The 25976-nt window shown below is 37.4% G+C and overlaps 1 protein-coding gene across 1 annotated transcript in view; it reads left to right on the top strand.

Moving 5' to 3' along the window:
* Window positions 1-25776, top strand: part of CCDC7 (coiled-coil domain containing 7) — a 415568-nt gene extending 389792 nt beyond the window's left edge. The window contains exons 36-39 of the mRNA XM_064285199.1: window positions 7970-7985; window positions 20146-20220; window positions 21718-21751; window positions 25337-25776. Coding sequence (XP_064141269.1) covers window positions 7970-7985; window positions 20146-20220; window positions 21718-21751; window positions 25337-25574 — 363 coding nt within the window. The 3' untranslated portion in view covers window positions 25575-25776. The remainder of the gene's footprint in view (window positions 1-7969; window positions 7986-20145; window positions 20221-21717; window positions 21752-25336) is intronic.
* Window positions 25777-25976: the final 200 nt, after the last annotated feature.

Genomic DNA, 25976 nt, shown 5'->3' with positions numbered 1-25976 from the left:
ATCTTTTCATAAGTTTTTACACTAGTGGTCTGATACTGTATATGTCCTTTTGTAGATGACTTATCTCACTCAGCATAATGCCCTCCAGATTCATCCATGTTGTGACATGTTTCACAGATTCACAATTGTTCTTTATCATTGCGTAGCATTCCATTGTATATATGTACCACAGTTTGTTTATCCATTCATCTATTGATGAGCACTTAGATTGTTTCCATCTTTTTGTTATTGTGAATAATGCTGCAATGAACCTGGGCATGCATATGTCTGTTCCTGTGACAGCTCTTATTTCTCTAGGATGTATTCCTAGGAATGAGATTGCTGGATTGAAAGGTATTTCTATTTTTAGCTTTTTAATGAGGCTCCGTGTCATTTTCTATAGCGATTGTACCAGTTTACATTCCCATCAGCAGTGCATAACAGGTCCAATCTCCCTGCAACCTCTTCAATAGTTGTTATTTTCTTTTGTGTGTGTGTGTGTGTGTGTGCCAGTTTTTTTAGTGATGTCAGGGTGAGATGCTGTCTCATTGTAGTTTTGATTTGCGTTTCTCTAATGGCTAACGATCACGAACATTTCCTCATGTCTCTGTTAGCCACCTGAACATCTTTTTTGGTGAAGTGTCTATTCTTATCCTTTGCCCATTTTTTAATTGGATTATTAGTCTTTATGTTGTTGAAGTGTAGAAGTATTTTGTAGAGTTTAGAGATTAGACCCTTGAGGATATGTTGTTGCTAAAAAAAATTTTACCAGTCTGTAGATTCCTTTTTTACTCTTTTGGTGAAGTCTTGGTAAGTGTTTAATTTTTAGGAGTTCCCAGTTATCTTGTTTATCTTCTGGTGTTTGTGTGTTTTGTTATTTATGGCTTCTATCATACTTCTTTTTTTTTTTTATCATACTTATGCCATGTATTGGGGCCCCTAGTGTTGTCCCTATTTTTTTCTTCCAAATTCTTTATCATTTTAGGTTTTATGTATGTCTTTGATCCATTTTGAGTTAGTTTTTGTGTATGGTGTGAGGTATGGGTTCTGTTTCATTTTTTTGCAGATGGACATCCCATTTTGCCAGGACCATCCTTACATATTTTAAGGCTATGCTGCTGGATACATACACATTTATGATTATTAAATGGTATTATTAAAGAGAAATTTATATTTCTTTTGTAATTTTGTAATTCTTATAATAATAGTCTACATTGTTCTTAATAATGCATTTTATATTAAGATTTACTTTTCATGGTATTAATATAGGTATGGTAGCTTTTTACTGATTAGTATATTATCTGGATTATCTTTTCTCATATCTTTACTTTCTTTTAATCATTCTATACACTTGTTTTACTTGAGTCTATCTTAGATAGATATTATAGATATATTAATTACTGTCAGATTTTGAAAAATACATATTATCTTATTTTGTACTTCCTATTCCGCATCCTATTACTTTGTCTTTTTTATCCTTTGCTATCTTCTCTGGAAATATTTTGTTTTCTTCATTTTAAAACTTCCCCAAAACTAGTTTGAAAGTTTTTCATTATATTGCTATATGTTTAGTGTTTACCTAACTGTTTTTACATTGCATGTTATCTGTTCCCTGCCACCACCCCCACTGTTGCCCTAGTCACTTCGAAGTATTTTTTTTTCCTTTGGTGTTCTGCAGTTTCACTACCATGTATCTAAGTGTGGACTTATTTCAATCATTCTATATACTTATTCTGTATACTTCCAGCAATTCTGGAAAATTTTTAGCCATTATCTCTTTGAATATTGCACTTATCCAATTATTTTTATTGCTTTTTCTGGAACATCACTTACTCAACTTTGTAGTTCTCATTCCATTCTCCATGGGTTTTTAGTCTCTCCTATTTTCTCCTGTTTAACTCTTAGTACTGCATTCCTTGAAATTATCTTTAATTCATGATTCTCTTTGCAGCTGTGTCTACTCTATATTTACTTATTAATAAGCTTTTAATTTCATGGATTATATATTTCATTTCTATTACTTTTTTCCATTTCACATCAGCTTATTTTTGTTTGTTCTTTTGTGTCTTTTCATTTTCTTATACTTTCTATTTTTCCTTAATAATTACAAGCACACTTATTTGCAGACTTTAAAAAAATATACTGCTCTATTATTCCAGTTTTTGTGGCTTATTGTATCTACTAAACTCTTGGAAAAGATGGATGTTTTACCTTGGGTGGGCTGTGATTTCACCTTGTTGAATTCTTCTCCTCTTCATGTGGTAATGCCATGTGGCCTATTGATTGAAGCTTTACTCCAAAGCACTTTTGCTTTTTGTTTCTGCAAGGTACCCTACAGTTGCCAATCAAACAGTCAGCCCCCTGCCTTGCTCAGGACATAGCCTCCCACTGCAGCCAGATACCTGTGCCTGCTCCAAATACCCCTATACAAGCCATGCCCATCTAGAACTATAGATGAGAGTCTGCACTACACCCTTGGTGACTGATGACCTGGACACCTGAGCCACATATGCACATGAAAAGTGAACAGACTCCTGGGCTCACACACCTAGTAGCTGCTCTAACCACCTGGTGATAGAATGTGAGAGCTTCAAAGAAGCCAGTAACCAAAGTAGCTAACTCACCCAGCCTACTTAGGGATATTAAAACAAAACTAAAAGCTTGGACACTGTAAACAAACATACAATAATTAAATACAATAACTTATTTATGGCTTGGAGACATCAGTCAGTATCAAATCACATAAAGAAACAGGTTAAGATGGCTCTAGCAAGCAAACAAAATAAAGAATCAGGAAACTTTCCAGAGGAAGAGAAAGTCTTGGAATTACTAGAATTAGAATTCAAAAGATTAATATGCAGAGCTCTTCAAGAGATAAGAAAGGAAATCAGGCAAAACTCAGACCAAGCCAGGGTACACACAGAAAAATCAATAGAGGAATTCAGAAAAACAATTCAAGAACAGAACAACAAATTTAACAGGCTGCTAGGAACCATAGAGAGACAGCAACTAGAAATGCAAAAGGTTGACAATAAAATTTCAGAATTAGACAACTCAACAGAAAGTCATAGGAGCAGAATTGAGGCACTGGAAGTCAGAATCCCTTGACACCAATTTATTTGAGGAAAAGTCAGAAAAAAATAATTAAAAAAATGAAGAACTCTAAGAATTATATCAGAAACTATCAAGAGGAAAAATCCATGAGTGAATGGAGTTCCAGAAAGGGGGGGGGGGAGGGGGGAGAGGGATAACAGAGAATATGGAGAGAATTTTTGAAGATTTGCTGGCAGGAAACTTCCCTGATATAATGAAAAATGAGAAATCTATCCAAGAAGCTTAATGAACCCCACACAGGGTAGATCCAAAAGAAAGCCACCGAAACATATCATCATCAAAATTGCCAAAACCAAAGATAAAGATAGAATCTTGAGAGTGGCTAGGGATAAACAAAAAATCACCTACAAAGGAGAATCAGTAAGACTAAACTCTGACTACTCAGCAGAAACCATCCAGGCAAGAAGGCAATGGGATGACATATATAAAGCACTGAAAGAAAAAAATTGCCAGCCAAGAATCATATATCCAGCAAAACTGTCTCTCAAATATGGTGGTGAAATTAGGGCATTTCCAGATAAACAGAAGTTAAGGGAATTTGTAAAAACCAAACCAAAATTACAAGAAATACTAAAGGAAGTCCTCTGATTAGAGGACCAGCAATACCAGACAACAACTCAAGACAGAACAACCAGATATCAACCCAGGTAGGGAAGTCACAAAAATAAGTCAAAGCAAAAAGACAGAATATAGGGAAAGAGAGATGCCAATATGCAAATGATGACTACATTAAAACAAAACAAAACAAAAAAGGAATAAATAGTGTAGTCATAGAACTTCCATATGGAGAGGAAGTTAAGGCAATATCAAGACATAAAAGATTGGTTTAAACTTAGACGAATAAAGGTAATTTTTAACATAACCACAAAGAAAGCTAACAAATCTACCTATCAAAATAAAAAAGAAGAAAAATATTTAGTCTTAGCAAATACAAAATCAACAATAGTGAAAAAGATGAAAAGAAAATACATAAAGAAAAAAGATTCAGCACAGAGAATTAAGCAGAACAAAGAAACTGTCAACACCACAAACAGACAAAATAAATAAAAAAGCACAAAATATCAAATGTTGGAGAGGTTGTGGAGAGACTAGAACCCTTATGCACTGCTGGTGGGAATGTAAAATGGTACAACCACTTTGGAAAATGTTTTGGTTCTTCCTTAAAAAGCTAGAAATAGAAGTACCATAGGATTCAGCAATCTGACTCATTGGAATACATCCTAGAGAAATAAGAGCTGTCACACAAATAGAGATATGCACACCCATGTTCATTGCAGCACTGGCAACAATAGCCAAAAGATGGAAACAACCTAGGTGCTCTTCAGCAGATGAATGGATAAGCAAATTTTGGTATATAGACACAATGGAATGCTTCACAACAATAAAGAACAATGATGAATCCATGAAACATCTCACAACATGGATGATTCTGGAAGGCATTATGCCAGTGAAATTAGTCACAAAAGGATAAATATTGTATGCGACCACCATTATAAGAACTCAAGAAAAGGTTTAAACAGAGAAGAAAGCATTCTTTGATGGCTACTAGGTTGGGGAGGGAGGGAGAGGGGAAATTACAAACTAGATAGTAGATAAGGATCCTCTTTGGTGAAGGGAAAGACAACACATAGTACAGGAGGACTCAGCGCAACTAGATCAAAACGAAAGCTAAGAAGTTTTCTGAATACATGACACAGTTTGAGAGATAGAGTGGCTGGGGCTGGGGCTTGGGGACCATAGTTTCAGGGTGTATCAGGTCAATTGGCTTAACAATGTTTATTAAGAAAATGTTCTGCATCCCACTTTGGTGAGTGGTGTCTCGGGTCTTAAAAGCTTTTGAGCAGCCATCTAAGATACATCAATTGTTCTCATCCCGCTGGGAGCAAAGGAGAATGAAAGACACCAGGAAAATATTAGCCCAAGAGACTAAAGGTCCACATAAACCAGAGACTCCACTAGCTTGAGACCAGAAAAACTAAATGGTGCCTGGCTACCACCAAAGACTGCCCTGACTGGGAACACAACAGGGAGTCCTGGACGGAGTGGGAGAAAAGTGTGGAGCAGAACAAAAATTCACATAATCAGACTTAATGGTCAGACGGAGACTTAATGGAACTCCTGAAACTATGACCCCAGAAGCTGTGTTAACCCAGAACTAAAATCATTCCCAAAGTCTACTCTTCAGACAAAGATTACACACGAGTATAAAACAATAAATGATATACGTAAGGATTGTGCTTCTAGCTTCAGTCAGATACACAAGATCAATTGGGCAGCTCCTGCCCGAAGGCAGGATAAGAAGGCAGGAAGCGACAGGAACTGTTTGAATGGACACAGGGAACCTGGAGCGGAAAGGGGGAGTGTGCTGTCACACTGTACAGATTTCAACTAATATCACAAAACAACATGTGTATAAATTTTTGTATGAGTAACTTGAGCTGTAAACTTTCACCTAAAGCAAAATAAAAAAAGAAATACCACAGCCATTTAAAAAAAGAAAAAAATCTGGGTCTAAACTAACATGAAAACACTTCTCACCAAAACTTCTGAGAGGTACGTAAGTAGGTACTTAGAAGGAAACTTAAAGTTTTAATTGCATATAATAGAAAATAAGAAAGGCTAAAACATTATGAATTAAGTGTTTATTGCCAGAGGATAGAAAAAGAAGCAGATGTTAAACCCTGAAAACAAAAAATAGAAATAGAAAATAACAGCAGAAAATTAAAAAATTGGACTATAGAATTAATAAAGAGGATCAACCAAATAAAAGGGTATTATTTAAAAAAAAAAGACTCATAAAATTACATCAATATTAAACAAGTAAAGTACTGTTGTGTATTGTTGAGTCAATTTCAGCTGATGTTGTTTTTGTTGTTAGGTGCCATCAAGTCGGTTTTGACTCACAGCGACCCTATGTACAACAGAACAAAACTCTGCCGGCTTCTGTGCCACCCTCACAATCATTGTTATGCTTGAGCCCATTGTTGCAGCCACTGTGTCAATCCATCTTGTTGAGGGTCTTCCTATTTTTGGCTGGCCGTCTACTTTACCAAGCATAATCCAGGGGCTGATCTCTCCTAATAACATGTCCAAAGTATGTGAGATGTAGTCTCGCCATCCTTGCTTCTAAGGAACATTATGGTTGTACTTCATCCAAGACAGATTTGCTCGTTCTTTTGGCACTCCATGGTGTATTCGATTTTCTCCACCAACACCCCAATTCAAGGTGTCAGTTCTTCAGTCTTCCTAATTTACTGTCCAGCTTTCACACGCATATGAGTCAGTTGAAAAAGCCATGGGTCAGGTACACCTTAGTCTTCAAGGTGACATCTTTGCTTTTGAACACTTTAAAGAGGTCCTTTGCAGCAGATTTGTCCAATGCAGTGCATCATTTGATTTCTTTTTTTTTAATAATTTTTATTGTGCTTTAAGTGAAAGTTTACAAATCAAGTCAGTCTGTCACATGTAAGCTTATATACACCTTACTCCATACTGCCACTTACTCTCCTCCTGATGAGTCAGCCCGCTCCCTCCTTCCAGTCTCTCCTTTCATGACAATTTTGCAAGTTTCTAACCCTCTCTACCCCCCTATCTCCCCTCCAGACAGGAGATGCCAACACAGTCTCAACTGTCCACCTGAAACAAGTAGCTCACTCTTCATCGGCATCTCTCTCCAGCCCATTGTCCAGTCCCTACCATGTCTGATGAGTAGTCTTTGGAAAGGTCCCTGTCCTGGGCCAACAGAATGTTTGGGGACCATGACCGCCGGGATTCTTCTAGTCTCAGTCAGACCATTAAGTCTGGTCTTTTTATGAGAATTTGGGGTCTGCATCCCACTGATCTCCTACTCTCTCAGGGGTTCTCTGTTGTGTTCCCTCTCAGGGCAGTCATCAGTTGTGGCTGGGCACCATCTAGTACTTCTGGTCTCAGGATGATGTAAGTCTCTAGTTCATGTGGCCCTTTCTGTCTCGGGCTCATAGTTATCATGTGACCTTGGTGTTCTTCATTCTCCTTTGATCCAGATGGGATGAGACAATTTGATGCATCTTAGATGGCCGCTTGTTAGCATTTAAGACCCCAGACTCCACAGTTCAAAGTGGGATGCAGAATGTTATCATAATAGAGTTTATTATGCCAATTGACTTAGAAGTCCCCTTAAGCCATAGTCCCCAAACCCCCGCCTTGCTCTGCTGACCTCCGAAGCCTTCAGTTTATCCCAGAAACTTCTTTGCTTTTGATCCAGTCCAGTAGAGCTGACCTTCCATGTATTGAGTATTGTCCTTCCCTTCACCTAAAGTAGTTCTTATCTACTAACTAATCAGTAAATAGCCCTCCCTCCCCCCTCTTGTAACCACAAAAGAATGTGTTCTTCTCAGTTTATACTGTTTCTCAAGAACTTATAATAGTGGTCTTATACAATATTTGTCCTTTTGCATCTGACTAATCTCACTCAGCATAATGCCTTCCAGGTTCCTCCATGTTATGAACTGTTTCACAGATTCATCACTGTTCTTTATCGATGCATAGTATTCCATTGTGTGAATGTACCATAATTTATTTAACCATTCATCCGTTGATGGACACCTTGGTTGCTTCCCGCTTTTTGCTATTGTTAACAGAGCTGCAATAAACATGGGTGTGCATATATCTGTGTGAAGGCTCTTATTTCTCTAGGGTATATTCCGAGAAGTGGGAATCCTGGGTTGTATGGTAGCTCTATTTCTAACTTTTTAAGAAAACGCCAGATAGATTTCCAAAGTGGTTGTACCATTTTACATTCCCACCAGCAGTGTATAAGAGTCCCAATCTTTCCTCAGCCCCTCCAACATTTATTATTTTCTGTTTTTTGGATTAATGCCAGCCTTGTTGGAGTGAGATGGAATCTCATCGTAGTTTTAATTTGCATTTCTCTAGTGGCTAATGATCAAGAGCATTTTCTCATGTATCTGTTAGCAGCCTGAACATCTTCTTTAGTGAAGTACGTGTTCATATCCTTTGCCCAATTTTTAATTGGGTTGTTTGTCTTTTTGTGGTTGAGTTTTAACAGAATCATATAGATTTTAGAGATCAGGCGCTGGTCGGAGATGTCATAGCTGAAAATTCTTTCCCAATCTGTAGGTGGTCTTTTTACTCTTTTGGTGAAGTCTTTAGATGAGCATAGGTGTTTGATTTTTAGGAGCTCCCAGTTATCTGGTTTCTCTTCGTCATTTTTGGTAATGTTTTGTATTCTGTTTATGCCTTGTATTAGGGCTCCTAATGTAGTCCCTATTTTTTCTTCCATGATCTTTATTGTTTTAGTCTTTATGTTTAGGTCTTTGATCCACTTGGAGTTAGTTTTCGTACATGGTCTGAGGTATGGGTCCTGTGTCATTTTTTTGCAAATGGATATCCAGTTATGTCAGCACCATTTGTTAAAAAGACTATCTTCTCCCCAATTAACTGACACTGGGCCTTTGTCAAATATCAGCTGCTCATAAAGTGGATGGATTTATATCTGGGTTCTCAATTATTCTGTTCTAAAAAAAAATTTTTTTTTTTTTTTTTTTTATTGGTCTATGTGCCTGTTGTTGTACCAGTACCAGGCTGTTTTGACTACTGTGGCTGTATAATAGGTTCTAAAATCAGGTAGAGTGAGGCCTCCCACTTTCTTCTTCTTTTCAGTAATGCTTTACTTATCCAGGGCTTCTTTCCCTTCCATATGAAGTTGGTGATTTGTTTCTCCATCACTTTAAAAAAATGTCATTGAAATTTGGATCGGAAGTGCATTGTATGTGTAGATGGCTTTTGGTAGAATAGACATTTTTACTATGTTAAGTCTTCCTATCCATGAGCAAGGTATGTTTTTCCACTTATGTAGGTCCCTTTTGGTTTCTTGCACTAGTACTTTGTAGTTTTTTTTTATAGGTCTTTCACATCTTTGGTAAGATTTATTCCTTAGTATTTTATCTTCTTGGGGGCTACTGTGAATGGTATTGATTTGGTGATTTCCTCTTCAATGTTCTTTTTATTGATGTAGAGAAATCCAAGTGATTTTTGTATGTTTATCTTGTAACCTGAGACTCTGCCGAACTCTTCTATTAGTTTCAGTAGTTTTCTGGAGGATTCCTTAGGGTTTTCTGTGTATAAGATCATGTCATCTGCAATTAGAGATAATTTTAATTCTCCTTGCCAATCCGGATGCCCTTTATTTCTTTGTCTAGCCTACTTGCTCCGGCTAGGACCTCTAGCACAATGTTGAATAGGAGTGGTGATAAAGGGCATCCTTGTCTGGTTCCCGTTCTCAAGGGAAATGCTTTCAGGCTCTCTCCATTTAGAATGATGTTGGCTGTTGGCGTTCTATAGATGCCCTTTATTATGTTGAGGAATTTTCCTTCAATTCCTACGTTGCTGAGAGTGTTTATCATGAATGGGTGTTGGAGTTTGTCGAATGCCTTTTCTGCATCAATTGATGAGATCATGTGGTTTTTGTCTTTTGTTTTATTTATATGGTGGATTACATTAATGGTTTTTCTAATATTAAACCAACCTTGCATACCTGGTATAAATCCCACTTGGTCGTGGTGGATTATTTTTTTGATATGTTGTTGAATTCTATTGGCTAGAATTTTGTTGAGGATTTTTACATCTACGTTCATGAGGGATATAGGTCTGTAATTTTCTTTTTTTGTGGTGTCTTTACCTGGTTTTGGTATCAGGTGTATGCTGGCTTCATAGAATGAGTTAGGTAGTATTCCATCATTTTCTATGCTTTGAAATACCTTTAGTAGTAGTGGTGTTAACTCTTCTCTGAAAGTTTGGTAGAACTCTGCAGTGAAGCCATCGGGGCCAGGGCTTTTTTTTGTTGGGAGTTTTTTGATTACCGTTTCAATCTCTTTTTTTGTTGTGGGTCTACTTAGTTGTTCTACTTCTGATTGTGTTACTTTAGGTAGGTAGTGTTTTTCTAGGAATTCATCTGTTTCTTCTAGGTTTGCAAATTTGATAGAGTACAATTTTTCATAATAATCTGATATGATTCTTTTAATTTCAGTTGGGTCTGTTGTGATATGGCCCATCTCATCTCTTATTTGGGTTATTTATTTCCTTTCCTGTATTTCTTTAGTCAGTCTGGCCAATGATTTATCAATTTTGTTAATTTTTTCAAAGAACCAGCTTTGGGCTTTGTTAATTCTTTAAATTGTTTTTCTGTTTTCTAATTCATTTAGTTCAGCTCTAATTTTTATTTTTTGTTTTCTTCTGGTGCCCGATGGATTCTTTTGTTGCTCTCTTTCTATTTGTTCAGGTCGTAGGGACAGTTCTCTGATTTTGGCTCTTTCTTCTTTTTGTATGTGTGCATTTATCAATATAAATTGACCTCTGAGCCCTGCTTTTGCTGTGTCCCAGAGGTTTTGATAGGAAGTGTTTTCATTCTCATTGCATTCCATGACTTTCTTTATTCCCTCCTTTATGTCTTTTATAACCCAGTCTTTTTTGAGCAGTTTATTGCTCAGTTTCCAAGTATTTGATTTCTTTTCCCTAATTTTTCTGTTATTGATTTCCACTTTTATGGCCTCGTGGTCTGAGAAGATGTTTTGTAATATTTCGATGTTTTGGATTCTGCAAAGATTTGTTTTATGATGTAATATGTGATCTATTGTAGAGAATGTTCCATGTGCGCTAGAAAAAAAAAGTATATTTTGCAGCTGTTGGGTGGAGTGTTCTGTATAAGTCAATGAGGTCAGGTTGGTTGATTGTAGCAATTAGGTCTTCCATGTCTCTATCGAGCTTCTTACTGGAAGTCCTCTCCTTCTCCCAAAGTGATGTGCTGAAGTCTCCTACTATAATTGTGGAGGTATCTATCTCACTTTTCAGTTCTGTTAAAATTTGCTTTATGTATCTTGCAGCCCTGTCATTGGGTGCATAAATATTCAAAATGGTTATATCTTCCTGGTCAATTGTCCCTTTAATCATTATGTAGTGTCCTTCTTTATCCTTTGTGGTGGATTTAACTTTGAAGTCTATTTTGTCAGAAATTAATATTGCTACCCCTGCTCTTTTTTGCTTGTTGTTGCTTGATATATTTTTTTCCGTGCTTTGAGTTTTAGTTTATTTGTGTCTCTAAGTCTAAGGTGCGTCTCTTGTAGGCAGCATAGAGACAGATCGTGTTTCTTTATCCAGTCTGAGACTCTCTGTCTCTTTTTTGGTGCATTTAGTCCATTTACATTCAGTGTAATTATAGATAAGAATGTGTTTAGTGCTGTCATTTTGATGCCTTTTTGTGTGTGTTGTTGACAATTTCATTTTTCCACTTACTTTTTTGTGCTGAGACATTTTTCTTTGTAAATTTTGTGTTCTTCATTTTCATAGTAGTCGAATTTATGTTTGCTGAGTTGTTATGTTTTTCTTGGTCTTTATTTTGAGTTATGGAATTGTTATACCTCTTTGTGGTTACCGTAATATTTCCCCCTTTTTTCTAAGTAAAAACCTAACTTGTATCGTCCTATATTGCCTAGTTTTCCTCTCCATATGGCAGTTCTATGCCTCCTGTATTTAGTCCCTCTTTTTGATTATTGTGATCTTTTACGTAATGACTTCAATGATTCCCTGTTTTGAGCATTTTTTTCTTTTTAAAATTAATCTTAATTTGTTTTTGTGATTTCCTCATTTGAGTTGATATCAGGATGTTCTGTTCTGTGACCTTGTATTGTGTTGGTATCTGATGTTATTGATTTTCTGACCAATTTCCTTTAGTATTTCTTGTAGCTTTGGTTTGGTTTTTGCAAATTCTCTAAGCTTGTGTTTATCTGCAAATGTTTTAATTTCACCTTCATATTTGAGAGAGAGTTTTGCTGGATATATGATCCTTGGCTGGCAGTTTTTCTCCTTCAGTGCTCTATATATGTCATCCCATTGCCTTCTTGACTGCATGGTTTCTATTGAGTAGTCTGGACTTATTCTTATTGATTCTCCTTTATAGGAGACCTTTCTTTTATCCCTGGCTGCTTTTAAAATTTTCTCTTTATCTTTGGTTTTGGCAAGTTTGATGATAATATGTCTTGGTGATTTTCTTTTTGGATCAATCTTATATGGGGTTCAATGAGCATCTTGGATAGCTATCCTTTCGTCTTTCGTGATGTCAGGGAAGTTTTCTGCCAACAGATCTTCAACTATTCTCTCTGTATTTTCTGTTATCCCTTCTTGTTCTGGAACACCAATCACCCGCAAGTTATCCTTCTTGGTAGAGTCCCACATGATTCTTAGGGTTTCTTCATTTTTTTAAGTTCTTTTATCTGATTTTTCTTCAGCTGTACTGGTGTCAATAGCTTTAACCTCCAACTGCCCCACTCTGCATTCCAATTGCTAGAGTCTGCTCCTCTGACTTCCTATTGAGTTGTCTAATTCTGTAATTTTACTGTTAATCTTTTGGATTTCTGAATGCTGTCTCTCTATGGATTCTTGCAGCTTATTAATTTTTCCACTATGTTCTTGAATAATCTTTTTGATTTCTTCAACTGCTTTATCAGTGTGTTCCTTGGCTTTTTCTGTAGATTGGCTTATTTCATTTTTGAGGTCATCCCTGATGTCTTGAAGCATTCTGTAAATTAGTTTTTTATATTCTGCATCTGGCAGTTCCAGGATTGTATCTTCATTTGGGAAAGATTTTGATTCTTTAATTTGGGAAGTTGTAGAAGCAATCACGGTCTGCTTCTTTATGTGGTTTGATATCGACTGCTGTCTCCAAGCAATCTATAAGATATTGTAATGGTTTATTTTATATTTGCTCACTGAGACTTATCTTGTTTTGTTTTCTTTCAATGTACATAGATGGGCTACTAGATTGTGCTGTCTTGATTGTTGTAGGCTTTGAATCACTTATGTCCTCTTACCAGCTGGTTTGGGCCATTACCAGAAATATAACCCTAAGAGTCCATTCACTATTTTTGAGTAGAATCTGATTTTGGGTCATCAAGTGTGTGAGGTAGACTGTCACCTATTTGCTCAGAGGAGTAGTGGTGATAGTTGTGTGCACCAGATTCTAGTAGCAGCAGGGGGTCACATTCCAGGGGGGGCAGGATGCTGACAGTCTTCCCCCAAGTGCCAGTGAGGTAAGTGTGTCTCTATTCCTAAAGCACTTTGGTGGGTGGGCTCTGCAGCTGTACCTTAAGCACCCAATGCATGTACCTCTACAGATTGGTAGATGTTACTATCCTCAGACCCCTATGGCAGGAGGTCAGGTGGTTTGGGTAGAGCTCCAGCCCTGAGTCCCCCGTTGTGGGTCAGTGAGGGCTCTGTTTAATAGGTAGAGATATCAGACCTGGGAAACTTGTCTTTCGAGTAATCCACTAAAACAATTACAGTCAGATCCCTATCAGAATTGCCTTTGCATTATAATAGCCACCTTGTTTCATGTAGGGATGAAAGCCCAAGACTGTGGATCTCAAATGCTTGGCTGGAGCTGGTTCTGTATTTTTAGTCCAATTTTGGGAAGTCAGAGAAGGATTCTTGGTCCCTGGGTTTTTTGTAGCTGCTTCTCTCAAGCCAGGAGAATGGATTAGGAAAAGACAAAACAAACAAACAAAGAAAAAAGAAACCACATAGCACTTCACTCTCTGGCCCAGGAAATTCCAATGTTAATGAAGCTGCCTGGGAAGGGGAGAGGAGGGTTCAGATAAATAGTAGAGAGTAGCACCCCGGAATATAGACAAAGTTACTTATCTTGCTTGGGATACTGTTTTATCAGAGATTCCAGAGGCGCGCGTGGACTGTGTGCACTGGCTGGGTAGAGATTGCCCCCAAGGGTCAGGCCTGTGTTCCATGCTTGTGCTGTCTCAGAAGCCGATGCTGTGCTCAGCTTCCCTGCGCCCAGTCCGAAGCCCGACGCCAAGGTTTTGTGACTGGGACGCTGGCTCCAGGCTCCAAAAACAGTCGCTGCTTCCCCGTGGTTGTTTGTTCTCTCGTCAGCCCCTTCGGCGTGCAAACTGCTTGCGCTGGCTGAGTCTCTACGGAGGTTACCGCAGGGGGCTAGGGGCTAGGGCTGTGTCCCATGCCTGCTCCGCCTCAGCAAGCCACAATCAACCCCGCCACTAGGCAGCAGGGAACTTCAGGGGCTCAAGGCTGTGGGGGGGGTCGCGGGTTCCAGAAGTGGTCGCTGGTTCAGGATGCAGCTTTTCGCTCAGCTGTCACTCAGGTCAACTCTTTAGATCCGTGTTTGATGGTCAGGGTTCATAGACTGTCATGTATGTGATCGATTCGCTTGTTTTTCCGAGTCTTTGTTGCAAGAGGGATCCAAGGTAGCATCTGCCTCGTCAGCCATCTTTGCCCCCCCGATTTGATTTCTTGACTGCTGCTTCCATGGGTGTTGATTGTGGATCCAAGTAAAATGAAACCCTTTACAACTTCAATCTTTTCTCCTTTTATGATGATGTTCCTTATTAGTCCAGTTGTGAGAATTTTTATTTTATGTTCAGATGTAATCCATACTGAAGGCTGTGGGCTTAGATCTTCATCAGTAAGCGCTTCAAGCCCTCTTCACTTTCAGCAAGCAAGGTTGTGTCATCTGCGTAACACAAGTTGTTAATGAGTCTTCCTCCAATCCTGATGCCCTGTTCTTCTTTATATAGTGCAGCTTGCTCAGCATACAGATTGAATAGGTGTGGTGAAATGACACAACCCTGACACACACTTTTCCTGACTTTAAACCACACAATATCCCCTTTCTCTGTTCAAACGACTGCCTCTTGATCTATGTACAAGTTTCTCAGGAGCACAATTAAGTGCTCTGGAATTCCCATTCTTTGCAATGTTATCCATAATTTATTATGATCCACACAGTCAAATACCTTTTCATAGTCAATAAAACACAGGTAGACATCTTTCTGGTATTCTCTGCTTTCAGCCAGGATCCATTTGAGATCAGCAATGATATCCCTGGTTCCATGTCCTCTTCTGAACCCAGCTTGAATTTCTGGCAGTTTCCTGTTGATGTACTCCTGCAGCCACTTTTGAATGATTTTCACCAAAATTTTACTTGTGTGTGATATTAATGATATTGTTCGATAATTTCTGCTTTTAGTTGGATCACATTTTGAGAATAGGCATAAAATATGGATCTCTTCCAGTCGGTTGGCCAGGTAACTGTCTTTTGAATTTCTTGGCATACACGAGCAAGTACTTCCAGTGCTGCATCCGTTTGTTGAAACATCTCAGTTCCTGCAGCTTTGTTTTTTGCCAATGCCTTCAGTGCAACTTGGAGTTCTTCCTCCAGTGCCATCAGTTCCTGATCACATGCTGCCTCCTGAGATGGTTGAACATCAACCATTTCTTTTTGGTATAGTGCCTCTGTATATTCCTTCCACCTTCTTTTGATGCTTCTTGTGTCGTTTTATATTTTCCTTCAAGAAAATAATAGAATACTTCAAAATTGAAAATTGAGGCTTGAATTTTTTCTTCAGCTATTTCAGCTTGAGAAATGCTGAGCATGTTCTTCCCTTTCGGTTTTCTGCCTCCAGGTCTTTGCACATGTCATTATAATACTTCTCAGGCTGCTGTTTGAAATCTTCTGTTCAGCTCTTTTACTTCATCATTTTTTTCCTTTTGCTTTAGCTACTCTATGTTCAAGAGCAAATTTCAGAGTCTCTTCAGACATCCATTTAAGTCTTTTCTTTCTCTCCTGTCTTTTTAATGACCTCTTGCTTTCTTCATGCGTGCTGTCCTTACACAACTCATCTGATCTTTGGTCATTAGTGTTCAACACATCAAATCTATTCTTGAGATGGTCTCTAAATTCAGGTGGAATATACTCAAGGTCATACTTTGGCTTTCATTGACTTGTTCTAATTTTCTTCAGTTTCAACTTGAACTTGCACATGAACAGTTGGTGATCTGCTCCACAGTAAGTCTCTGGCCTTGTTCTGACTGATGAGATTGTTCTTTCCCATCATCTCTTTCCACAGATTAGTCAATTTGATTCCTGTGTATTTCATCGAGTGAGGTCCATGTGTATACTCACTGTTTATGCTGGTGTAAAAAGGTATTTGCAATGAAGAAGTCATTGGTCTTGCAAAATTCTGTTATTTGATCTCTGCCATCATTTCTATCACCAAGTCCATATTTTCCAACTACTAGTCCTTCTTCTTTGTCTCCAAATTTTGAATTCCAATCACCAGTAATTATCAGTGCACCTGGATTGCATGTTTGATCAATTTCAGACTGCAGAAGCCAGTAAAAATCTTCAGTCTCTTCATCTTTGTCCTTAGTGGTTCATGTGTAAATTTGAATAATAGTTGTATTAACTGGTCTTCTTTGTAGGTGTATGGATATTATCCTATTACTGACAACATTGTACTTCAGGATAGATCTGGAAATGTTCTTTACGACGACGAATGCAATGCCATTCCTCTTTAGGGTCATTCCTGACATAGTAGACCATATGATTGTCTGCTTCAAAATGGCCAATACCAGTCCATTTCAGCTCACTAATGCCTAGGATATTGATGTTTATGTGTTCCATTTCATTTCTGATGATTTCCAGTTTTCCTAGATTCATACTTTGTACATTCAACATTCTGATTATTAATGGATGTTTGCAGCTGTTTCTTCTCGTTTTAAGTCATGCTACATCAGCAGATGAAGATCCCCAAAGCTTGACTCCATCCATATCATAAAGATCGACTTTACTTTGAGGAGGCAGCTCTTCCCCATTTATGTTTTGGGTGCCTTCCCACCTGAGAGACTCATCCTCTGGCACTATATCAGACAATGTTCTGCTGCTGTTCATAAAGTTTTCACTGGCTAATTCTTTTGAGAAGTAGACTGCCAGGTCCTTCTTCCTAGTCTGTCTTACTCCGGAAGCTCAGCTGAAACCTGTCTGCCATGGGTGGCCCTGCTGGTAGTTGAATACTGGTGGCATAGCTTCCAGCATCACAGCAACACACAAGCCCCCACGGTACAACAAACTGACAGAAGCATGGGCGATGACAGAGTGGAACTACCTTATACGATTTCCTAGGCTGTAATCTTTACAGGAGCAGATTGACAAGTCTTTTCTCCAGCAGAACTGCTGGTGGGTTTGAACCGCTGATCTTTCGGTTAGCAGCCAAGCACTTAACCATTGCACCACTGGGGCTCTTAGCAAGTAAAATAAAAGGCAAAAATTGGGAAGATTGAGGGAATATGGGTGTGACTGTGACATTGTTTTTGAGTTTTCTCCGTCTACCCCTGATAAATATGTAACAACTAAGATAGCAAAATTAAAAACCAGTGGAAAATTTCCCCCCCTACAAGTTAAGTGACAGAATATTAACATTAACCCCTAAATTTGAGCATGTGGTGAAAAATCTCCAATAGCTGCAAGACCTGTGTGGTATCAGCATCTCTGCATGAAGAAGAAGAGGTAAGTGCCTGATGGACCTGAGAACCTCAAAAGAGGTACTCACTGGAATGTTAGAGGTCTAATGTAATAACATCAGCTGAAACCAAGAGGAGGTTAATTGATTACATTTTAAAGATGATGTGGAACAAAATCATTATTTTGGAAATTACTATGAAAGAAAGAGAAAAGATGAAGCATTCGTTCTACCTTGCACATGTGAACTGTACATATGGTGGGTATCCAAGTGTACACTTGGTGAAGTGGAGATATTTCTCTTTATAGAAGTATTGCAGCTAATAAATAAAATATGAAGGGTAGAATCATACTATCACTATTCTGAAATTCATAGTGAATTAATGGATCAAGCATTAAGCATTAATGGCTGCTGATATTGCACAAAGGGATACAACTGGACATTATGTTTGTGCTAATGGAAGATAATGAAGAAGACAATGAACATCAGTGAAGTTATCTTGTCCCCCAAACCCCCCAAAATTGGAACTGAATCTTACCAACAATTGAGATCCAGTTGCCAATTTATAGGTTATATACAGAGGAACATCTTAAACTACACTATGAGGAGACAATCAGGAAAATCCAAGTAGCAGGAAACCAAAGAACCTAATTTCTCAACAAATTAGTTGTAAAAGTGCAAGGAAAAAGGAAAGAAGGTATAAGGGATAACTCAAAGATTAAAAGAGACATATTTTAAAAAGCCAAAACTAAACTAAGATGGTTATAGATACACACTTGGCTAATAAAATCATTGAGAAAAGCAGGAAAGTGATTACAATAAAGTTAGGATAGTGGTTAATTCAAGAGGAGAGGGTTATTGTTGTTACTGGGATGAGGCCTGTGGGGGGTTTATGGTTGGAAATTTTCTGTTTCTTGATTCTGAGTGGTCATTAAGCAATATATGTTTTATGGGATTTTCTAGATCTTTGTTATATTTTGCAATGAAATAAAGGTTGAAGAAAGAAATATAAGTAATTCAAGGGAAAAAGGGTAGTAAAACTATAGTTGCTTAGAACAAAAACTTTGGAGTCAATTTTGATTTCTTTCTTTACCATCTTACAACCAACCCATTAGCAAGTCCTTTTCTGGGGACCCTGTGCAAAAATAAATTAGTATGAACCATACAAATTGTCATTTTGCAAAGTCAAAAAAGATCAAATACATTAACTGCTATTGGAGAGTGCTCTCCCACTACAAACAACTAAGAAAGTAGACAATATAATATATGAAATGATCATTTTCAGACCTTGGGATATAGACAGCATAGAAGACAATTTTTATACTGCAGCATAGGAAGGGAAAACAAAATATAGCCTGATAATATTTCTGAGTTGAGACAGACTCCACAGTGTGGTAAGCAGAGACAACTAAAAATTTTGAAGGGCAGAATATAAGCAAAGAAGGAGGAGGTGTAAAAAGACAGAGCTCTTGGGAGAGCTCCAGAGAGCCACCTTGAGTCTTTGGCTGAGGATCTATCTGTGCATGTCCAAGATGAAACTCAATATGTTTGAGGTAAGAATGACCAGAAAGAAGTAAGGGTCATTTTTTTCCTGTATAATATCCCACATTCTGTCTTTGACTAACTGCTTCCTCATGGTTCCTTATCCCTCATTTTCCATTTAATTGGTAGTTAGATCTTAAAGCTTGATTATATTCAGGTTCAATATTTTAGGCATGTCTATTTTGTATGTGGTGCTGTGTACTTCCCATAGCATTATTTAATAAGACACTTGATGTCCAGTTGTCTCACTTTTAGTAGCTGAGGATTCAGGCAGTATCAGCCTAATACTTCCATTGCAATATGTATCATCAACATTTCAACAAATGGTTTGGCCACCATTGATGATAGTCCCAGATCTATCATTTCAGTAAGGGTTGCAAAATAGTGATTCCTTTTGCATTAACAGTTTCTCCTATTATTAATATCTTGCATTGGTGTGGTACATTTGTTGTGATTGATGAACCAATATTAATAAATTATTATTATAATTAAAAAATTTTTTAATTTTGGTGAAAGTATACTTGGCAAAGCATACACTCATTCAACAATTTCTATGTGTACAATTCAATGCATTGTTTACAATCTTCACATTGTGTCACCATTCTCACTATCTCTACCTGTATTGTTTCGCTACTGCTGACTTAGACTCACTACCCCATAAACTTCTCATCTTTGCTTTATAGTTACTGTTGTCACTTTGATCCTAGATAGACAATTCTTTAAAATAGTGCAATCCCCATGGTGAATATTCTTTAGTAATTTAGCTAATCTGTTGTTAAATTTAAAGATGACTTCAAGAGATAATTTTGGTTAACAGCTTAATTTTCTCAGACCGATAGATCTGGAGGTTCCTCCAGTCTCAATAGGTCCGGTAAGTCTGGATTCTGTAAGAATTTGAGATTCTGTTCCAACTTTTCCCCTTTTGATCAGGATTCGCCTATTGATTTCTTGATCAAAGCATTTGGTAATGGTGGCCAGGCAACATCATAAATTATAACGAACTGAACTCCTTTGTTTTCATTAAGGTTCACTGTGTTGTACAATCCTATGGGTTTTCACAAATGCATAATGTCTTATATCCACCATTTCAGTATCAAGAAATGAATGCTAATTAAGTTAGTAATTCACTCATACACATTAATGGTTATCTTATAAAATGTTTAAAAAATTTTTTTGTGTGTGTCTGTAGAGACTGATATAGAACACCTGACAAATGCTGTTGGAAAAGACATAATAAAGGAGACACAATTAAAGAGTCGACGTGGTAAGAACACAAGAGCTTTTGAAGACTAACTTTTCGTGCTTTCTTTTTCTTCCCTGGATTTTAATTAAGTATGAATCTTTACTGACAATGTACCTCTAAAGTGTTACATGGGTGAAAGTCTTTATGTAGTGAAACTCTAGTGTTTACTAAAAAAAAACTAGCCATGGAAAATTAGCTAGATACTATTAGTTTTAGAACGTATCAATTTAGAAATTAATCCCTATTAAGTCAGTGCTATTGTAATTTTACAATATGCTTGGTGCAAGTATTTTCAAAGCTATTCTACTCACTTTTTAAAAAAATTTATTGTTTTAGGTGAAAATTTATAGTGCAGATGAGTTTCTTATTCAAAAACTTATACACAAATTGTTGTGTGACATTGTTTGCACTCCTTGCAAAGTGTCAGCACTCTCCTCCATTCCCTTTCCTTCCTGGGTTCTTCGTGTCCATTTGTCCAGTTTTCCTGTTCCATCCTGCCATCTTGTCTTTGCTTTTGGGGAGGTGTTGCTCACTTGGTCTCAATACTTGATTGAACTAAGAAGCTTGTTCCTCACATGTGTTATTGTTTGTTTCATAGCCCTGTCTAATCTTTGGCTAAAAGGTGGAGTTCAGGGGTGGTTTCAGTTCTGAGTTAGCAGGGTGCCCGGGGGCCATAGAAAAGTTCCTCCAGTCTCTGTCAGACCAGTTAGTCTGGTCATTTTGCGAATTTGAATTTTGTTTTGCATTTTTCACCTGCTCTGTCCACGATCCTCTACTGTAATTACTGTCAGAGCAGTCAGTGGTGGTAGCTGGACACCAGTTAGTTCGTCTGGGCTCAGGCTAATGGAGGCTGTGGTTCATGCAGTCTATTCATCCCTTGGACTAATATTTTCCTTGTATCTGTGGTTTTCTTCATTATCCTTTGCTCTAGAAAGGATGAGGCCAATAGATGTATCTTAGATGGCCACTCACTTATTTTTAAGATCCCAGACAACACTCACCAAAGTAGGATGCAGAACATTTTCCTTATGAAATTTGTTAAGCCAGTTGACCTTAGATGTTCCTTGAAATCATGGTCACCAGCCCTCAGCCCCAGTAACTCAGTCCCTCAAAGTGTTTGGATGTATCTAGGAAGCTTCTATGACTTTGCCTTGGGCATGTAGTATGGACGTCCCCTATATAGTGTTTTTTCTTTCCCTTCACCAAATTTACCACTTGTCTACTCTGTAGTTAATGATTTTTTTTAAATGTGCGTAAAGCTATAATAGTAGTCTCATACATTATTTGTCCTCTTCTGACAAATACCCTCCAGATTCATTCATGTTGTGAGATGTTTTTCAGATTCATCATTGTTCTTTATTGTTGTGTAGTATTCCTCTGTGTGTATGTACCATAATTTGTTTATCTGTTAATCTGTTGATAGGCACTTTGGTTGTATCCAACTTTTTGCTATTTTGAATAATGCTGGAATGAACATAGGCATATGTCTATTTGTGTGACTTCTCTATATATTCCTAGGAGTGAGATTGCTGGATCTTATGGTTATTTCTGGGTATGGTATTTCTATTTCTAGCTTTTTAAGGAGGTGCCATATCATTTTCCATAGTGGTTGTACCATTTTACATTACCACCAGCAGTGCATAAGAGTTCCAATATCCTTGCAACCTCTCCAACATTTGTTATTTTCTGTTTTTTTTTTTTTTGTGTGTGTGTGTGTGTGCGTTTGTATACCAGTAATCTTGGGGTGCGATGGTATCTCACTGTAATTTTGATTTGCATTTCTCTGATTACTAATGATCAAGAGCATTTCCTCCTGTGTCTATTAGCTTTTTGACTGTCTTATTAGTGAAGTGCCTGTTCATATGTTTAGCCCAGTTTTTAATTGGGCTGTTTGTCTTTTTGTTGTTGAGGTATTAAAGTATTCTATAGATTTTAGAGATTAAACCCTTGTCATGTATGTTGTAGCCAAAATATTTTTCCCAATCCGTAGGTTCTCTTTTTACTCTTTCAGTGAAGTCTTTTGATGAGCAAAAGTGTTTAATTTTTAGGAGGTCCCAGTTATCTAGTTTATTTTCTTGAGTTTACATACTGCCAGTTATAGTTTGTGTTGTATATATGACATGTATTAGGGCCCCTAGTATTGTCCCTATTTTTTCTTCTATAATCTTTATCATTATAAGTTTTAAATTTAGGTCTTTGATCCATTTTCAGTTAGTTTTTGTGTATGGTGTGAAATATGGGTCCTGTTTCACTTTTTTATAGATGGTCATCCAGTTTTGCCAGCACCATTTGTTAAAGAGACTGTCTCTTCTCCATTTAATACCTGTTTATCTGGAAATGCCTAATTTCAGCATCATATTTGAGAGGGAGTTTTATAGGATATGTTATTCTTGGTTGGCAGTTTTTTTGTTTTGAGATTTTACATATATCTTCCTTTGCCTTCTTTCCTGCTTGGCTTCTGCCATGGAATCAGAGCTTAATCTTATTGTTTCCCCTTTGTTAGTGCTTTTCATTTTTCTTGATTCTCTCTTATGATTCTTTGTCTTTGGTTTTGGCAAGTATGATTTTGATATTTCTTGGAAACTTTATTTTAGGATCTATCCTACGTGGGGTTTGTTGAGCTTCTTAAATGGTCAGCTTTTTGTCTTTCATGGTAGTTGGAAAATTTTCTTCCTGCAAATCTTCAACAATCTTTTTTTTTTCTTTTTCTCCCCCTGTTCTGGAACTTAAATCACATGTAAGTTTTTGTTCTTGATGTGTCTCACATAATTCTTAGGTTTTCTTCTTTCTTTTCTCTGATTTTTCCTCAAACAAAGTGACGTTTGTGGATTTGTCTTTAATCTCACTGATTCTGTGTTCCATTGTTTCAAATTTGCTCCCAAAACTTTCTATTAATTGTTCCTTTCTGAAATTTTGTTGTGTATATTTTGGATTTCTAATTGATGATTTTTGTATGAATTCTAATTATTTATTTTGATGTTTTGTTCTTATTTTATTTTCCTGAATTATTGTGTTGTTTTCTCTATGTTTTCCTTGATTTTGGGTATGTTTTTGTTGGTTTTGCCTGTGTTTTCCTTGATCTCTTTCCTAATCTCTTGTAGAGCTCTAAATATTACTGTTAAATTCCATATCAAATAGTTTCATTGCCTTTCCTGCTACTGGAAGGTCATCTGATTCTTTATTTTGGTCACTTGTTGGAGCCATCTTGTCCTGCTTTTTTATATGTTTTGATATTGCTTGTTGTCTCCAAGACATTAAGGTATCATTTTATTTATTTATGGATTGTGTATTAATTTGTTTTGTCCTGCTTCTTTGTTTTGTTTTGATATGTTAGGATAAGAAGGCCAGACATAATTTGCTATCTTATCTGTGGGCCTGGTAGCTCTCACCACCTTGTCCAGGTTGGCAGGGCAGCAGCAGGGTCATTGAGCCCACTTTGCTGTACACTGGTTTGGTAAAGTAGCTGAGGATGGACTGGGCAGGAGCTGTCTGCCTCCTGATATTTGTCAGAGGGTTGGAAGCATTCACAGCCTCTCACCAGATAGGCAGGGGTGTTGGACGAGTAGTGGCACAGGCTCTCTTCCCACCATTCAGCAACTGGTTAAGTGGCAGGAGGGGAGGAGGAGTGGGGCCCGGGGCAGTGGTGGGCCAGAGTGCTGGTGATGCTCTAGCTGGGATGGCATGGCTAGGGCCAATGGGAAGGAGGTGGCATATGGGACTAGGTGGGGGGCAGGGGAGAAAAAAGAAAAGAGAAAGAAAGAAAAAAAAATGGTAGCCAGTGGGTGAGGAACAGGGTAGACCTGGTGACCAGCCAGAATTGGGGGGGCTGGGGGGGAAGCTGGTATACAGGGCTAGGTGGGAGGTAGAAAGAAAAGAAAGAGAGAAAAAGAAAAATGAAAAAAAAAATTGTGGCACAGTGGGGGCTCGTGGGTGGGGGTGGGGCAGACCTGGTACAGCAGCAGGCCAGTGCTCCAGTGGCATTCTATCTATGGCAGCATGGTGGGTGCTGGTGGCAAGAGTTGGGGGGAGGCATATGGGGCTAGGTGGGAAGGAGAAAGAAAAGGAAGAGAGAAAAACACAATAAATGTTCCAAGATGGTGATGTTGTGCCCTGTTAGTTGGGAGGGTACCTCCACTCTGCATCTCTCCTTGTTCTCTGTTTTTCTTCAGTTTCTTCTTCCATTTGATGTTTGATCTAGTTCTTTATCCCTTCATTTGATGCTTAGGGTTCCAGGATTGACATTTGTATTTTTTTTTACTTTGTTTTCGGGTCTTTGCTGCAGAGGGAGGGCATGAGCATCCGTTTAGGGGGCGATGTTGGTTCCAACTTGTCATTTTCTACTTCCGGCTTAGATAAGCAAGTTGCTTTAATTTTCAAAAGCAGAATGGCTAGTGACTAATGTAATAAGAAGAATATAACAGATAGTTATTTCATTAATTACCAATTCACTCTTTATGGTTAAAATGGCAGACAAATTCATAATAGCTCAGCTGCGGTATAGTTCTTTAACTGTTATAAAGTTCAGAGATTACATTACTGCTTCCAGCCCTGAAGAAACGGTATTAGACATATACTTCTTTATAATCCAAGAAAGAGTATATTGTTATGTTTCAACTAAGTATTCAAATTGATTTTTTGTTTTTACTCTATAAAAACTGGTAGATTATGATGAAGTGTATTTCTGTGTCCTTAATTTTCAAGATACTTTTGGTTAGGTTCTTTTTTTTTCCTTTTTTTTTAACTTCAGTATTAATAATTGACTCCTTGTCAATTTGAGGGCACAGCTTTACACAAAGGAATAAAATGCTGTTGCTTAAGTTCAGTCGATTTAAAATATCATGCCTGTTAAGAGCCACTGTGCTAATTAACTTATACATATTAATAATGAATATATAATCAAAATGTCCTAAATAAAATTTAAAATGTAGAAATTCACAAGAGAGAAGGGGTTGAAAACAGAATACAGACCAAATACAAAAATGAATATTCTGGTTCAAAATAACATCGGATTGGGATAAATATAGAATTAAGAAAGATGTTATTCAGGAACACAGAGCAAAGAAAAGGAAGAGATAATGGTGACATGATTTTAAAGATTGAAGAAATATAGACAAGTGGTTAAACACTAAAATTTAAGAAGAAAAAGTTACAAATGCAGAAGTCAAGAGTTGGGGGAGTGGTGTGTGAATAGTCATAGAATCTTCATGGTATTTTTCTTTTTTAATTTTATTTTAGGCACACACTTATTTAAAAACATGGATCTATTGATACAACATCAAGAAGACAAGCAAATCGCACCAAGTAAATTCCCAACAAAGGTGATCACTTTATCACCCTTTGAAAAACAAGGTAAAAGATTATACAAGAAGGTGTAAAATAAGTATCTAATTACTCAGAATAGCTTTTGTAGTATGCTTTTTCATTCTACTCTTTTTAAAAATATTTTATTGTGTTTACATGACAAATTCAGCTCCCATTTAACAATTTCTGCATGAATTATTCAGTGACATTGGTTACATTTTTTCACAACGTGTCATTATTCTCATTCATGCTGTTCTAGATGTACCATTTTCAGTACTCTAGTTTCCGTATGCCTTTATCTTCTTATCTTTGCTTTAGAGTAATTTTTGATCATTTGGTCTCTTATAGAAGACTTTTTTAAAGAAGATCATTACTTATAGGTGATATTCTTTATTTTATGAGTCAATCTATTATTTAGCTAAAAGGTGACCACAAGGGATAATTTCAGTTTAAGGTTTAAAATGTATCTCAGGGTG

Source organism: Loxodonta africana, chromosome 4, assembly GCF_030014295.1.
Source record: "Loxodonta africana isolate mLoxAfr1 chromosome 4, mLoxAfr1.hap2, whole genome shotgun sequence".
Taxonomy (NCBI): domain Eukaryota; kingdom Metazoa; phylum Chordata; class Mammalia; order Proboscidea; family Elephantidae; genus Loxodonta; species Loxodonta africana.
This window is presented reverse-complemented; position numbering and strand designations above follow the sequence as displayed.